This window comes from Bos grunniens, chromosome 10, assembly GCF_055505025.1.
Source record: "Bos grunniens cultivar Pamir isolate PY7600 chromosome 10, Bosgru_T2T1.0, whole genome shotgun sequence".
In the NCBI taxonomy this organism is placed as follows: Eukaryota; Metazoa; Chordata; class Mammalia; order Artiodactyla; family Bovidae; genus Bos; species Bos grunniens.
In genome coordinates, this window is record NC_141174.1 from 90,022,623 (window position 1) to 90,036,256 (window position 13,634).

General features: G+C 45.4%; 1 protein-coding gene and 1 non-coding gene across 7 annotated transcripts in view; one reads left to right on the forward strand and one right to left on the reverse strand.

Annotated features, from left to right (window-relative positions):
• Positions 1-2,832: 2,832 nt before the first annotated feature.
• Positions 2,833-2,950, reverse strand: LOC147365339 (U5 spliceosomal RNA). The gene has a single exon (XR_015135607.1). It is a non-coding gene; the product is annotated as a U5 spliceosomal RNA (small nuclear RNA).
• An 8,037-nt stretch (positions 2,951-10,987) lies between these two features.
• PARP16 (poly(ADP-ribose) polymerase family member 16) overlaps positions 10,988-13,634 on the forward strand; it is a 28,107-nt gene continuing 25,460 nt past the window's right edge. For 4 of the 6 annotated variants that reach the window (XM_086323023.1, XM_086323022.1, XM_086323020.1 and 1 more), the window contains exon 1: positions 10,988-11,850. In XM_086323023.1, the coding sequence (XP_086179149.1) occupies positions 11,677-11,850 (174 nt within the window). In that variant the 5' untranslated portion in view covers positions 10,988-11,676. The remainder of the gene's footprint in view (positions 11,851-13,634) is intronic. The other 2 variants (XR_015135452.1, XR_015135453.1) reach the window with 1 other exon arrangement.

The window sequence follows — 13,634 nt, forward strand, 5'->3', positions numbered from 1 at the left end:
GATAGTTACACCTCACAGGGCCTGGCCAGGGGCTCAGTCACTGAGGGGACAGGAAAAGTGTTTCTCTACTCCTAGATTGGGGGGGACCTCTGGTCTCTCCTTCATTCTGAAAGGGTCCTGGGCAGCTTTCACTTGCTAGAGAACTACAAGGAGGGTTAACTTGTTTTTTAGCCATTCCAAGCTCCATTGATGTTTCCAGGACTTCTGACTCCAGAGCATGGACACACCTCTGATTATAAATATGGGGTTTGAGGGGCTGAAACAATTTGTTTATAGTGTGCCTGGAATTTCCATTTCTGGCAACAATTCATACTAGTATGCAATGTAAGGTGGCAATCCCCAACCTGTTTGGCACCGGGGACAGTGTCATAGAAGACACTTTTTCCATGGTTGGGAGTGGGGGGATGGTTTCATGATGATTCAAGTGCATTACACTTATTGTGCACTTTATTTCTATTATTATTACATCAGCTCCACGTCAGATCATCAGGCATTGATAAAAGGCATACTAAAAAATATAAAACATAAAAACCTTTATTGGAATTGTTTTTATTGAAATTGTGATTTGTTCTTGTCTTCTTCCTGACTCTAAAGGGAACATTAATAACACATTCTGTTACATGTGGTGTTTGCTCCAGGTTTTTGGTTGCTAAAATTCTTCCTTAGGTTAGGCAGATGTTAAATTTTACCTATATTGTTGTTAAGTCGCTTAGGCAGATGTTAAATTTTATCTATATTGTTGTTCAGTTGCTCAGTCATGTTTGACTCTTTACAACCCCATGGACAGGCAGTATGCCAAGCTTCCCTGATCTTCACCATCTCCTGGAGCTTGCTCCAACTTATGTCCATCAAGTTGGTGATGCCATGCAATCATTTCATCCTCTGTCAGCCCCTTCTACTTCCTCCTTCAATTTTTCCCAGCATCAGGGTCTTTTCTAATGAGTCAGCTCTTCCTATCAGGTGGCCAAAGTATTGGAGCTTCAGTTTCCAATGAATATTCAGGATTGATTTCCAATGAATATTCAGGATCGATTTCCTTTAGGATGGACTGGTTTGATCTCCTTGCAGTCCAAGGGACTCTCAAGCGTCTTCTCTGAAACATCACACCTAAATGTATAATGAATGGGTATTTGAATTTATTCTTTTTCTGCATTTGTGGAATTATTATAGAATGCTTTTGCTCTAATCTCTTCCAGTGAGGGTCTACATTAAGAGATTAATGTTAAATCAGCCTTACCTGTTCTTATGGATTGTTCTCTAGTTCTTTTTTGTTGTGGCAGGATCCCAGAGGCTACCGCTACAAGTGGCAGGTCTGAGACTTAGAGCAACACCTAATCCTTCCAGATTCTGCAGGGGAGAAGCACGCTCCTGTGCAAGGTAAATTGGGCCTCTAAGTCTCAGCTCTTGTCCCTTTCTCCTTTCTGCTGCAGCCTCTGTTGGCCACAAGGGGGCGCTTGCTTCCCCTTTTAGTGCTCAATTCTGCCACAAGTATCTGCGTGCTGTCCGGCGACCGCATGGACTGTAGCCCGCCAGTCTTTTCTGTTCATGGGATTATCCAGGCAAGAATACTGGAGTGGGTTGCCATTTCCTCCTCCAGGGGCTCTTCCTGACCTAGGGAGGCAACCCGCCTCTCTTGTCTCCCTCGTTGGCAGGCGGGTTCTTTACCACTAGCGCCACCTGGGAAGAAACTTTGAAAACGTAAACGTGAAGTGGCTCAGTCGCGTCCGACTCTTCGCGACCCCATGGACTGTAGCCCGCCAGGCTTCTCTGTCCATGGGGATCCTCCAGGCAAGAATACTGGAGGGGGTTGTCATTTCTTTCTCTAGGGGATCTTCCCGACCCAGGGATGGGTCTCCCGCATTGCAGGCAGACTCTATTCTCTGCGCCAGCAGGGAAAGATACTTTAGGTGCAGAAAAATTACAAACTTACCCCAAAATAACTAACATCAAATGCTAAAGAATCACACTAAGCAAAGAAAATAATCGATAACAGGGCTGTAACTCCAAAATAGTGGCTCAAAGAAAAATAGTTTTATGAAAGTACTCTTAAATAAGATTAACTTTGGAAACTCCCTGGCAATCGAAAAGTTCGGACGCTGTGCTTTACTGCTGAGGCCCCAGGTTCAATTCCTGGCGGCTCACTCACTCATGTCTGACTCTGCGACCCCATAGGCTACAGCACACCAGGCTTCCTTGTATTTCACCATGTCTGGGAGCTTGCTCAAACACTTGTCCATTGAGTTAGTGATGTTCTCAACGTGTTCTCTAGAACCATTTTGTTCTCTACGTTGTCCCCTTCTCTCTACAGGATTTGATTGCCCTGGTGGCTCAGAGGGTAAAGCGTCTGTTTTCAATGCGGGAGACCTGGGTTTGATCCCTGGGGTTCGGGAAGATTCCCCTGGAGAAAGCAATGGCAACCCAACTCCAGTACTATTACCTGGAAAATCCTATGGACAGAGGAGTCTGGTAAACTACAGTCTACGGGGTCACAAAAAGTCGGACATGACGGTGTGGCTTCACTTTCACAGCATTTAAAGCACATGTGAATAACATTGTAGAAGCACCTCCAGGATTAAACATATTGGAAAAACCTACTTGGTTCTAATAAGCTGTGTTAGTCAAAGTTGTTTCATCAATTTATTTTTACTGACTTGATCAGTTAACACCTCAAGAAATCTTTAAAAGCAAACGACAAAACCAGAAAGCCATACTGTACATGCCTATCTACTGTTATTATATAACTAATGTGTTATTAACAACAGATATATGACACAGCAGTAGTCTATAAACTCTACGAAAAATACTAGTTCTTTTTTTTAGACAACAACAAACAGCCTCGCATTAAGCAAGGCTTACAAAAAATTGGTTTAAGACTCAGAGTTGTTTCTCTCCACGGAAATCTTTAGTAAAAGGCGAAAGATTTATACGTTCTGAAGGGAAACCAGAGTATACCTGTTGCTGCCCATAATTCGTTTCCAGTAACTACAACTCCTAGTACACTGATGGTGACTATTTATTCCCAAAGTCACTACCTGAGGAAATTTACTCAAAGAATTCTGAAAATAATATTTTCACATTTAGAAAATTCAACTAAGTAAAATTTTATTAAACTCGAAAATTATTAAACTGTTTGCAGTGCATTGTGGGTATGCAAATGAGCCTGAGTGATCGCCCTTCCCCCTCGGAAAGTACCATATTCAAACCCGGCTCTGGGGCCAACTTTAAGGGCCGACGCCATGGCTTGGCTGCCTACGATCTAAACTCCGGGTTGGTCTACTAGAGACATTCTGAGTTTATCTGTTCGCACACTGGGACTTTGATATCTTTTTTTTTTGGTATCTTTTAAATAAAATAATTTTCTGATAGTTGAGGTAGGGGCGGTCCTTGAGGATAGATAGCAAAGTAATCGTTAATATGAAGTCCAGAATAGTGGTTACTTACAGTAGGGAGTGAGGAGTGTGACTGGGGAAAGGACCACAGAGAGTTTCAAAGGTGTTGGCCCTATCTTTCTTCTTAAACTGGGAGGGAGGCAGCAAGGTACCTTTTTAAAAAATTTTCTTTATTTTGATGTGGATAATTTTTAAAGTCTTTATTGAATTTATTACAATATTTCTTCTGTTTTATATTTTTTGTTTTTTTGACCTCAAGACATGTGGGATTTTAGTTCCTTGATCAAGAATCAAACCTACAACCCCCTGCATTGGGATGCCAGAGTCTTAACCACTGGACCACCAGGGAAGTCCCCATTTTATTACCTTTTCAATTATATTCAGATATCATATAACACCGTGTATCATATTCATGAGCATTGTGAATCTTCCCCATCATTGACGTCTATTTTTATGTCTTTTCATCTAGCTTTTTAAATTAAATATTTTATTTTAAAAAAACGCCTTTTTTGGGCTGCGTTGTTGCTTTTGCACAGGCTTTCACTAGTTGTGGAAAGCAGGGGCTACTCTTCATTGTGGTGTCTGGCCTTCCCACTGCAGTGGGAGCACAGGCTCTGGTTTCGGAGCACAGGCTCTAGGTGCGCCGGCTTCATTAGCTGTGGCACATCTGCTCAATGGTTGCAGCTCACAGGCTCTGGAGCTCAAGCTTAGTTGCTCCAAGGCATGTGCAATCTTCCTGCAGCAGGGACTGAACCCAGGCCCCAGGCACTGGCAGGCAGATTTTTACCAACTAAGGCATCAGGGAAGTCCCTCCTACAGTTTTATAAATTTACAACAAAGATTTTTTTGGTTAGATTTACTTTACCCTAAATACTTTGTAGTTTGGGGGGCTAGTATAGATTTTTTAAATTAGAATTTGTTGTTGACATTATAGTATTAGTTGAATTTTATTTATTGCTCTTGCATGGGTTAAGCCCATGCACCACAGTTACTGAGCCAGTGTGTCTAGAGCACCTGATCTGCAGCAAGAGAAGCCAATGCAATGAGCAGCCCACTGCAAGGAAGACCCAGGGCAGCCAAAAATAAATAAATAAATAAAATATATATTAAAAAGGGCTTCCGAGGTGGCGCCAGTGATAAAGAACCCGCCTGCCAATACAAGAGACATAAGAGATGCCAGCTTGATCCCAGGGTCCAGAAGATCCCCTGGAGGAGGGCATAGCAACCCACTCCAGTATTCTTGCCTGGAGAATCCCATTGACAGAGAAGCCTGGTGGGCTACAGTCCGTAGGGTTGCAAAGAGTTGGACACGACTGAAGTGACTTAGTATGCACATATATAAAGAGAAAAATGATCCTGCATCTTCAGTTTTTACTGGACCTCAAAAATTATTTGGTGGAATTGTTTTAATTAAGCTAATAGCATTGTACTCCTAGTATATTGCATTTTTTTTCTTCTTGCAGTGTAGGTGGATATTGAGTTAATCGTAAGTTTCCCTTTTAATATATAAATATGGAAAATTATACTCATAGATTTTGTATCGTAAATTAACTCTGCATGTATAACCTAAACTCAATTTAGCAACAATGGATTTTTAAGTAGACAATTTTGTAAGAAAAGTTTCAAACATTTTAAAATTTTAAAGAAAAATTGTGAAGATAATGCAGAGTTTCTGTATACCCCACACCCAGTCATCCCAATCACTAACGTTATCAATATGGTACATTTATTATAATTGATGAATCAGTAGTCCATAGTTTATTCAGGTTTCCTTGGTTTTTATCTAATGCCCTTTTTGTGTTCAAGGATCCTACCCAGGATACTACATTTTATTTAGTAGTTGTGTCTCCTTAGGTTCCTCTGGCCTCTGAGTTTCGTAGACTTTCCTTGTTCTGATGCCTTTGAGTTTTGAGGTATACTGATATTGCATAGACTCTCCTTGTATTGGTGTTTTTCATGTGTGGCTGTATTGGGTCTTTGTTGGGGTTGTGCAGGCTGTTCCTTGCAGTGCGTGGGGCTTCTCTAGTTGAAGCGCATGGTCTTAGTTGCCCCACAGCTGTTTTAGTTTCCTGACCAGGGATCAAACCGATGGTCTCTACATCGGAGTGTGGACCCTTAACCACTGGACCACCAACGAAGGCCCTCCTCCCCCATTGGGATTTATCTGATGTTTTCTCATTATTGGTGGTGGTGGTGGTTTAGTTGCTAGGTCATGTTTGACTCTTGCAACCCCATGGACTATAGGCCACCAGGCTCCTCTGTCCATGGGATTTCCCAGGCAAGGATACCAGAATGGGTTGCCATTTCCTTCTCCAGGGGATCTTCCTGACCCAGGGACTGAACTTGTGTCTCCTGCATTGCAGGTGGATTCTTGACTGACTGAGCTACCAGGGAAACCCTTTCTCATGATCAGACTAGGGTAATATGTTTCTGAGAGGACGTCTACATAGGTATATTTCCATTTTCATAATTTCATTTCAAAGGTACATACATCAACATAATGTATCACTGTTGATATGATGACATTAATCAGCTCTAGAGAGGGGATGGGGATAGGGGTTGAATCAATCACCAGTGGTCAATGATTGGATCAACCATGCCTAAGTAATGAGGCCTCCATAAAAGTCCAAAAAGGATGGGGTTCAGAGAGCTCTGGGGTTGCTGAACACGTAGTGATGCTGGGGGAATGGTAACCCCCCACCCGAAAGAGCATGGAGAAAGCCCCTTCCCACATATTTGCCCTGTCATCACTTTCATTTGGCTCCTCCTGTGATTCTATATTTTTATACTCTAGGAAGTTAACTTTTTCTGAATTCTGTGAACCACTGCAGCAAATTAATCAAATCCAAGGACAGGGACATGGAAGCCTCCGATTTACAGCTAGTTGGTCAGAAGCACAGGTGATAACCTGGCCTTGAGATTGCAACAGAAAATTATGAGACATGCAAAGAAATAGGAAAGTGTGACTCATACACTGGGGGATAAACAGTCAACAAAAACTGCCTGTGAAAGCAACCAGATGTTGGGTTTAACAGGCAAAGCCTTCAAAGTAACCTTTATAAATATGTTCAAGGAGCTAAAGGAAGTGATTGAAGAAAGAAAGGAAGGAATGAGGATAATGTTACATCAAATAGAGACTACTTTATTGATAGAAATAAAAGAGAAATTATTCAAAAAGAAACAAATGGAAATGCTGGAGTTGAAAAGTATGATAATTGAAACGAAAATTTCACAAGAGGGCTCAGTGGTAGATGTAAATTGACAGAAGAAAGAACCAGCAAATTTGAAGATAGACTGAGAGAGATTACATAATCCAAGAACAGAGAGGAAAACGCTGAAGACAAGTTACCAGAGCCTCAGAGAAATGCGGGATACCATAAACACATCAACACATGTGTAATGGCAGTACCAGAAGAAGAGACACGAGAAAGGAAGAGAAAAAACATTTGAAGAAATAACAGCTAAAAACGTCCCAGATTATAAAAATAACCATTTACACATCCAGGAATCGAATGGATTCCAAATAAAATACAATTCAGTGAGGTCCACAGACACAGCACAGTATTGAATAAAAATGCCCAAAGCCAAAGACAAGCAGGGAATCTTAAAAACAGCAAGAGAATAATGCCTCATCACTTACTCATAATAGCCAAACGGGAGAGGCAATCCAAACGACTGCTCAGTAATGAATGGATAGACAGAAGGTGGTATATGCAGATAATGGAATAATATTCAGCCCTAGAAAGGAATGAAGTATCGATGCATGCTACAACACGGACGGACTTTGAAACATCATACTCGAAGGGAAAGAACAAGTCACAAAACACCACATGGTATGAGACTCCATTATGTGAAATGGCCAGAACGGGCAAGCCTAAAGAGACAGAAAGCAGATCAATGGTTGCTTAGGGCTGGGGTACTTGAGAGCATAGGGTGGTGATAGCCTAAGTATATAGGATTTCTTTTTGATGTGGTGATAATGTTTTTAAATTCACGACAGTGATGGTTGCACATATCTGCAAATGTACTAAAAACTCTTGTTTCACACTTTAAATGTGAATTGTGTGGGCTGTGGATTATATTTCAATAAAGCTGCTTTAAAAAAAAATAAAAAGAACCACAGTGATATGGAACTAGATAACCCAGCTTGCTCTTAAGAGCTCCCAGCCTCTAGAGTGGCATCCTCAGAGACCTTTCCACACCCCCTTGAACATGGGTATTAACAGTGAGACTCTCATTTCATGTGTGAGACAGCATACTCAACAAAAAGGAAATTTCAGGTATTCATCCAACAAACACTCCTTGAGGCCAGTAAGGTGGCCTTGTCTAAGGGTCCACAGTGGATAAGAGCAGTAGTTCCCAGATCCCCCACCTCCCTGCCATAGGCTCTGCCTTTCTGGGTCTGACCTTTGGCAGCCATGTTAGAGTTCCCGAGTCCCGTGAGGCTCTCAGGATTTTCAGGACACTAAGGGTCTTTTTGGAATGAAAACCACAATCACAGAAAACTAATCAAACTAATCACATGGCCCACAGCCTTGTCTAACTCAATGAAACTATGAGCCATGCCGTGTAGGGCCACCAAAGATGGATGGGTCATTGTGGAGAGTTCCGACAAAACATGGTCCACTGGAGAAGGGAATAGCAAACCACTTCAGTATTCTTGCCTTGAGAACTCCATGAACAGTATGAAAAGGCAAAAAGATAGGACACTGAAAGACGAACTCCCCAGGTCAGTAGATGCCCAGTGTGCTACTAGAGAACAATGGAGAAATAACTCCAGAAAGAATGAAGAGATGGAGCCAAAGCAAAAACAACACCCAGTTGTGGATGTGACTGGTGATGGAAGTAAAGTCCAATGCTGTAAAGAGCAATATTGCATAGAAACCTGGAATGTTAGGTCCATGAATCAAGGCAAATTGGAAGTGGTCAAACAATAGATGCCAAGGGTGAATATCGACATATTAGGAATCACTGAACTAAAATGGACTGGAATGGGCGAATTGAACTCAGATGACCATTATATCTACTACCGTGGGCAAGAATCCCTTAGAAGAAATGGAGTAGCCATCATGGTCAACAAAAGAGTCCAAAATGCAGTACTTGGGTGCAATCTCAAAAATGACAGAATGATCTGTGTTCATTTCAAGGCAAACCATTCAATATGACAGTAATTCAAGTCTATGACCAAACCAGTAATGCTGAAGAAGCTGAAGTTGAATGATTCTATGAAGACCTATAAGACCTTCTAGAACTCACCACCCCCCCCCCAAAAAAAGATGTCCTTTTCATCATAGGAGACTGGCATGCAAAAGTAGGAAGTCAAGAGATACCTGGAGTAACAGGCAAATTTGGCCTTGGAGTACAAAATGAAGCAGGGCAAAGGCTAACAGAGTTTTGCCAAGAGAATGAACTGTTCATAGCAAACATCCTTTTCTAACAACACAAGATAATCAGTTTGATTAATATAATCAGTTTGATATAATATAATCAGTTTGATTATATTCTTTGCATAGGTGCATAGACAAAGGTGGAGAAGCTCTATACAGCTAGCAAAAACAAGACTGGGAGCTGACTGTGGCTCAGATCATAAACTCCTTATTGCAAAATTCAGACTCAAATTGAAGAAAGTAGGGAAAACCACTGGAGAAGGCAATGGCAACCCACTCTAGTACTCTTGCCTGGAAAATCCCATGGACGGAGGAGCCTGGTAGACTGCAGTCCATGAGGTCGTGAAGAGTCGGACATGACTGAGGGACTTCACTTTCACTTTTCACTTTCATGCATTGGAGAAGGAAATGGCAACCCACTCCAGTGTTCTTGCCTGGAGAATCCCAGGGACGGGGGAGCCTGTGGGCTGCTATCTACGGGGTCACACAGAGTTGGACACAACTGAAGTGACTTAGCAAAGAGCCTCTTGATGAAAGTGAAAGAGGAGAGTGAAAAAGTTGGCTTAAAACTCAACATTCAGAAAAGTAAGATCATGGCATCCAGTCCCATCACTTCATGGCAAATAGATGGGGAAACAATGGAAACTGTGACGGACTTTATTTTGGGGGGAGCTCCAAAATCACTGCAGATGGTGACTGCAGTCATGAAAATAAAAGACGCTTGCTTCTTGGAAGAAAAGCTAGGACCAACCTAGACAGCATATTAAAAAGCAGAGACATTACTTTGCCGACAAAGATCCATCTAGTCAAAGCTATGGTTTTTCCAGTGGTCATGTATGGATGTGAGACTTGGACTGTGAAGAAAGGAAGCACTGAAGAATTGATGCTCTTGAACTGTGGTGTTGGAGACGACTCTTGAGAGTCCCTTGGACTGCAAGGAGATCCAGCCAGTTAATCCTAAAGGATATCAGTCCTGAATATTCATTTGAAGGACTGATGCTGAAGCTGAAACTCCAATACTTTGGCCACCTGATTTGAAAAACTAACTCATTTGAAAAGACCCTGATGCTGGGAAAGATTGAAGGCAGGAGGAGAAGGGGATGACAGAGGATGAGATGGTTGGATGGCATCACCAACTGGATGGACATGAGTTTGAGCAAACTCCGGGAGTTGGTGATGGTCAGGGAAGCCTGGTGTGCTGTAGTCCATGGGGTCGTAAAGAGTCGGACATGACTGAGCAACTGAACTGACTGAAGAGTTTTTTCTGAGACCATAAGGCTCTCAGACACTTTTTGATGCTTCTGGAGCAGTACAGGTCTCACAGCATCCAGAGGTTTGATGTGGTTTGATGCGGACTCCTGGGAACAGCCAGCACTGATTGGAAGTGAGTGTGAGCCTGGGAAACCATGTGATGGCTGGTGGTCTAGTCTTGCTCTTTCTCCCAAAGTCATACATAAATGAGAGCAAGGACCTCTCCTCTGAGCTCAGGGTGCTACTCAGTCTGGATGGAGAAGGTTTGGGAAGTTCCTCCCTTGGAGGATGCTTGAGTGCAGAGGTGTGGGGAGGGTGTTGAGGGGCTTCTTGGTGTAGGAATTAGCCATCACGTGTGCTTAGATTTCCATGTGACCATGAGGCCAAAATGTGGGGGTTATCTTAATGGGGTTGTGAGTTGGCAGAGGGGATGAGGGTCTGTCCCTTCCCTCCTGCAGAACCGGGTCAATCTGCCCTCTGCCCGCCCCTATTACTTTTCTCCAGGGGGGCTCCCTTTCTTGGAGGCTCTCAAAGGTCTTGTCTGAGAAGCCAGAGACTTTTGCAGTGCAGCGAATTCTGAAAAGCAGAGGAAAGGTCTTTTGGTTTTTAGAATCTCGGATTCACGCAGCTGGCTGTGGAACCTTGGGCAATCATGGTAGCCCTCTGAAACCCAGTTGCCCTGGGCGTTAAATGACTTTTTCTGCGTCAGCCCGTTTTGGAGGGATATGATTCCAGAGGGAGGCAGGAGGTAGTAGCAATTCTCCAGGTGAGACCAGCAGGCTGAGCCCGCGGTGGGTCAAAAGTGCGCCTGGGTCAGTTTCTACTCGGGGCTTCAGCGAGGATGGCCGCAGCAGCGTGGGCGACGCCGCCCGGGCCGCACGCAGGTTAGCCGGGGACCACGCGAGCAAGGGCGCGCGGACGGTCCCAGCACTTGGGAGTGGGCGGAGGCGGACGCGGGAAGGGGCGGGCCCTCGCTGGGCGGGGCGGAGCGCCAGGCCGCGCCCGAGGCTCGGCTGGGAAGACAGGTAGGCCCCTGCGTTCAGGGGGGCGCTGGAGTCCTTCCGAGGGGCGCCGCGCGGCAAACGGACACCTACAGCTGGCGGAACGCAGGCAACGCCGAGGGCAGCCAGGCGAACGCCGGGGCTTGCGGCGGCGCCGGTCGAAGGCGGGACAGGAAGGCCCGGGCCGCGCCGCAGCTTCTCCCGGCGTAGGGAGCGGGATCGGGCCGCGGTCCCCTCCGGGGGTGCCCCCACCCTAGGCCGCTTCAGAGGACACGTGTCGGGACGCTGTCGTCTCACCCATGTCATAGCCCCTCCCCCAGGTCCGGGATCCCCGTCCGGCCGGCCCCATTATCCCCCGGCCCACCCCTCGCGCTGGCCCGCGGTCCCGGCCGGGTCCCTCTCCTCACCCGTCCGTCTCCCTGGGCGGCGAGTGGCTCGGCCCCCCGCAGAAGACACTCGTCAGCACGTTCTCACCCTGTCATCTCCTCTCTCCGCCTAGCTCGTCCCCGGCCGAGAGACCCCGGCCCCCTCCAGCCCATTGTCCGCGGGCCCAGCCCCGCGCTGACCGCAGGCTTGGCCCTACCTATCCCCCAACCCCCCGCCCTCACACCTCGGCGCGTCTCCCCGGACAACGCACGGCGCCCCGGGATGCAGCCCGCGGGGTGGGCGGCCGTCAGGGAGGCGGCAGGCCGTGACGTGCTGGCCGCCGACCTGCGCTGCAGCTTCTTCGCCTCAGCCCTGCGGAGCTACAAGCGCGACTCAGTGCTGCGGCCCTTCCCCGCGTCCTATGCCCGCCACGACTGCAAGGACTTCGAGGCCCTGGTGAGTGTGCCCCGTCGTCCCCGACACTGCGTCCAGGCCGCGTTGTGTGTGGAATCCGTGTTTCGTGAAGGTGCCAGCCCCGCACTTAACACCCCCAGCCTGGTCTTGGGGAAGGTTTGTTTCCAGGCGCTCAGAACACTCCCAACACCCTAGATATTGACACTCCCAAGTGACTCCCCGAGATGAAGTGAGGAATTCAACAGTTTCATAGGCCTCCACAGCATTTCCTAGTGAATCAGCTGATTCTGCTAAATAGGAAGTTATCTATCCCTTTGCAAATAATGAGACATCATAAGTCATCAAAGCCACCGGGACCTCATCTTCAGATGACCTAATATATGGCCAGTACTTTTATAAATTGTAACATATGTCCAGTGCACATGTAAGCTGTTATTTCTCTGATGATTCAGGAGGCACTTAATTTCTTGCAGAGTTCACCTCAGGGTCAGCCTTCCAGATATTAGTTATCTTTGTAATCCAAATATTTGGAATTACCTAGAAAAATCGAACTTGCCAAACTTGCTTCTGTGAGAAATACAAAATCAAAAGCCTATAGGCTTTAAAGACATTGAGTTTGTACTCGGAGGTTTTCTCTCAGAAAAAACTCCAGGCCTACCCCGGTTTCATTGGTGAGTTCTGCCAATCACTGAGGAACTAAGTAATTGCAGTCTTGCACAAATTCTTCCAGAGTAGAAAAATAGGATAGTGTAATCTTGATACTAAATCTAATAAGAATGATACAAGGAAATTATAGGCCAATGTCACTGAAGAGTATAAATATAGAAATCATCTATTAGGATCCTAAAATTAGCAATATTTAAAAAGAATAATTACTTATTAATAGGTTGGGTTTTTACCAGAAATGTGAACTTAGTTCAACATTAGAAAATCTCTTAATATTACAAGCCATTTTTACAGAATGTTGATCATGATTAGAATCAACAGATGTTTAAAATTATCTCTGATGAGGTGGTCAGTATTGGGTGACCCTTTTTGTTTTCACTCCCAGATGGTCAAGGGACAACGGCCCAGCTTCCTGGCCCCTGCCTTGTCCACTGCAGCTTAGGCTAGGGGTGTGTGGAGGGGGCTTCAGATCTGGACCACAGTGCATAGGGGTTTCAGGGTACAGGGAATGGGAGGTTGGAGAAAGAGGCAAGCAGACTGACGTCCCCCACTGTTTGTTCTGCAAATTCAAATATTTAATTGTGTGCATTTGTGCTGTCAGAGTGTTGGGGAATGAACCTTTCTTCAGTTTTGTCAGTGGATATATACTGAGTTCCTGCTGTGGGCCAGGTGCTAAGGATACAACATTAAAAGAATAAAGGAGAGGTTAACAGTCTGATCAGTTATCCTATGGGGTAAGCCCTGTATACAACGCAGAAGCCCAGAGCAGGACTCTACACCTTGGCAGTGGGCTGGAATCAGAGAGCACTAACAGTTACAACGCCGTGCTGAGTCCCCAGGGACATGGAGGATTTGGAGTTGCTGAGAGAAGAAAAGAGGTATTCCAGGAGGAGTGGCAGGATGGGCAGAATACCAGGATCTCACCAGGAAGGGCAAGTCTGTGCTTCCGTGTGACTTCTGTGGGGAACAGGAAAAGATCAGGGCAAGCAGGGCTGGGCATGATCTGCCCAGATGTGTAGATTTTATCCTTGGTCTGGGAGGGCAGTAGTGACATCCAGGATGTATAAGACCCTTGTGGTGGCAGGGTCACAGGGGCATCTGTTCAGGAGTAGAGAGAGAAAAAACTGGGGGTCAGAGGGACCAAACTCACCAGAGGTGAT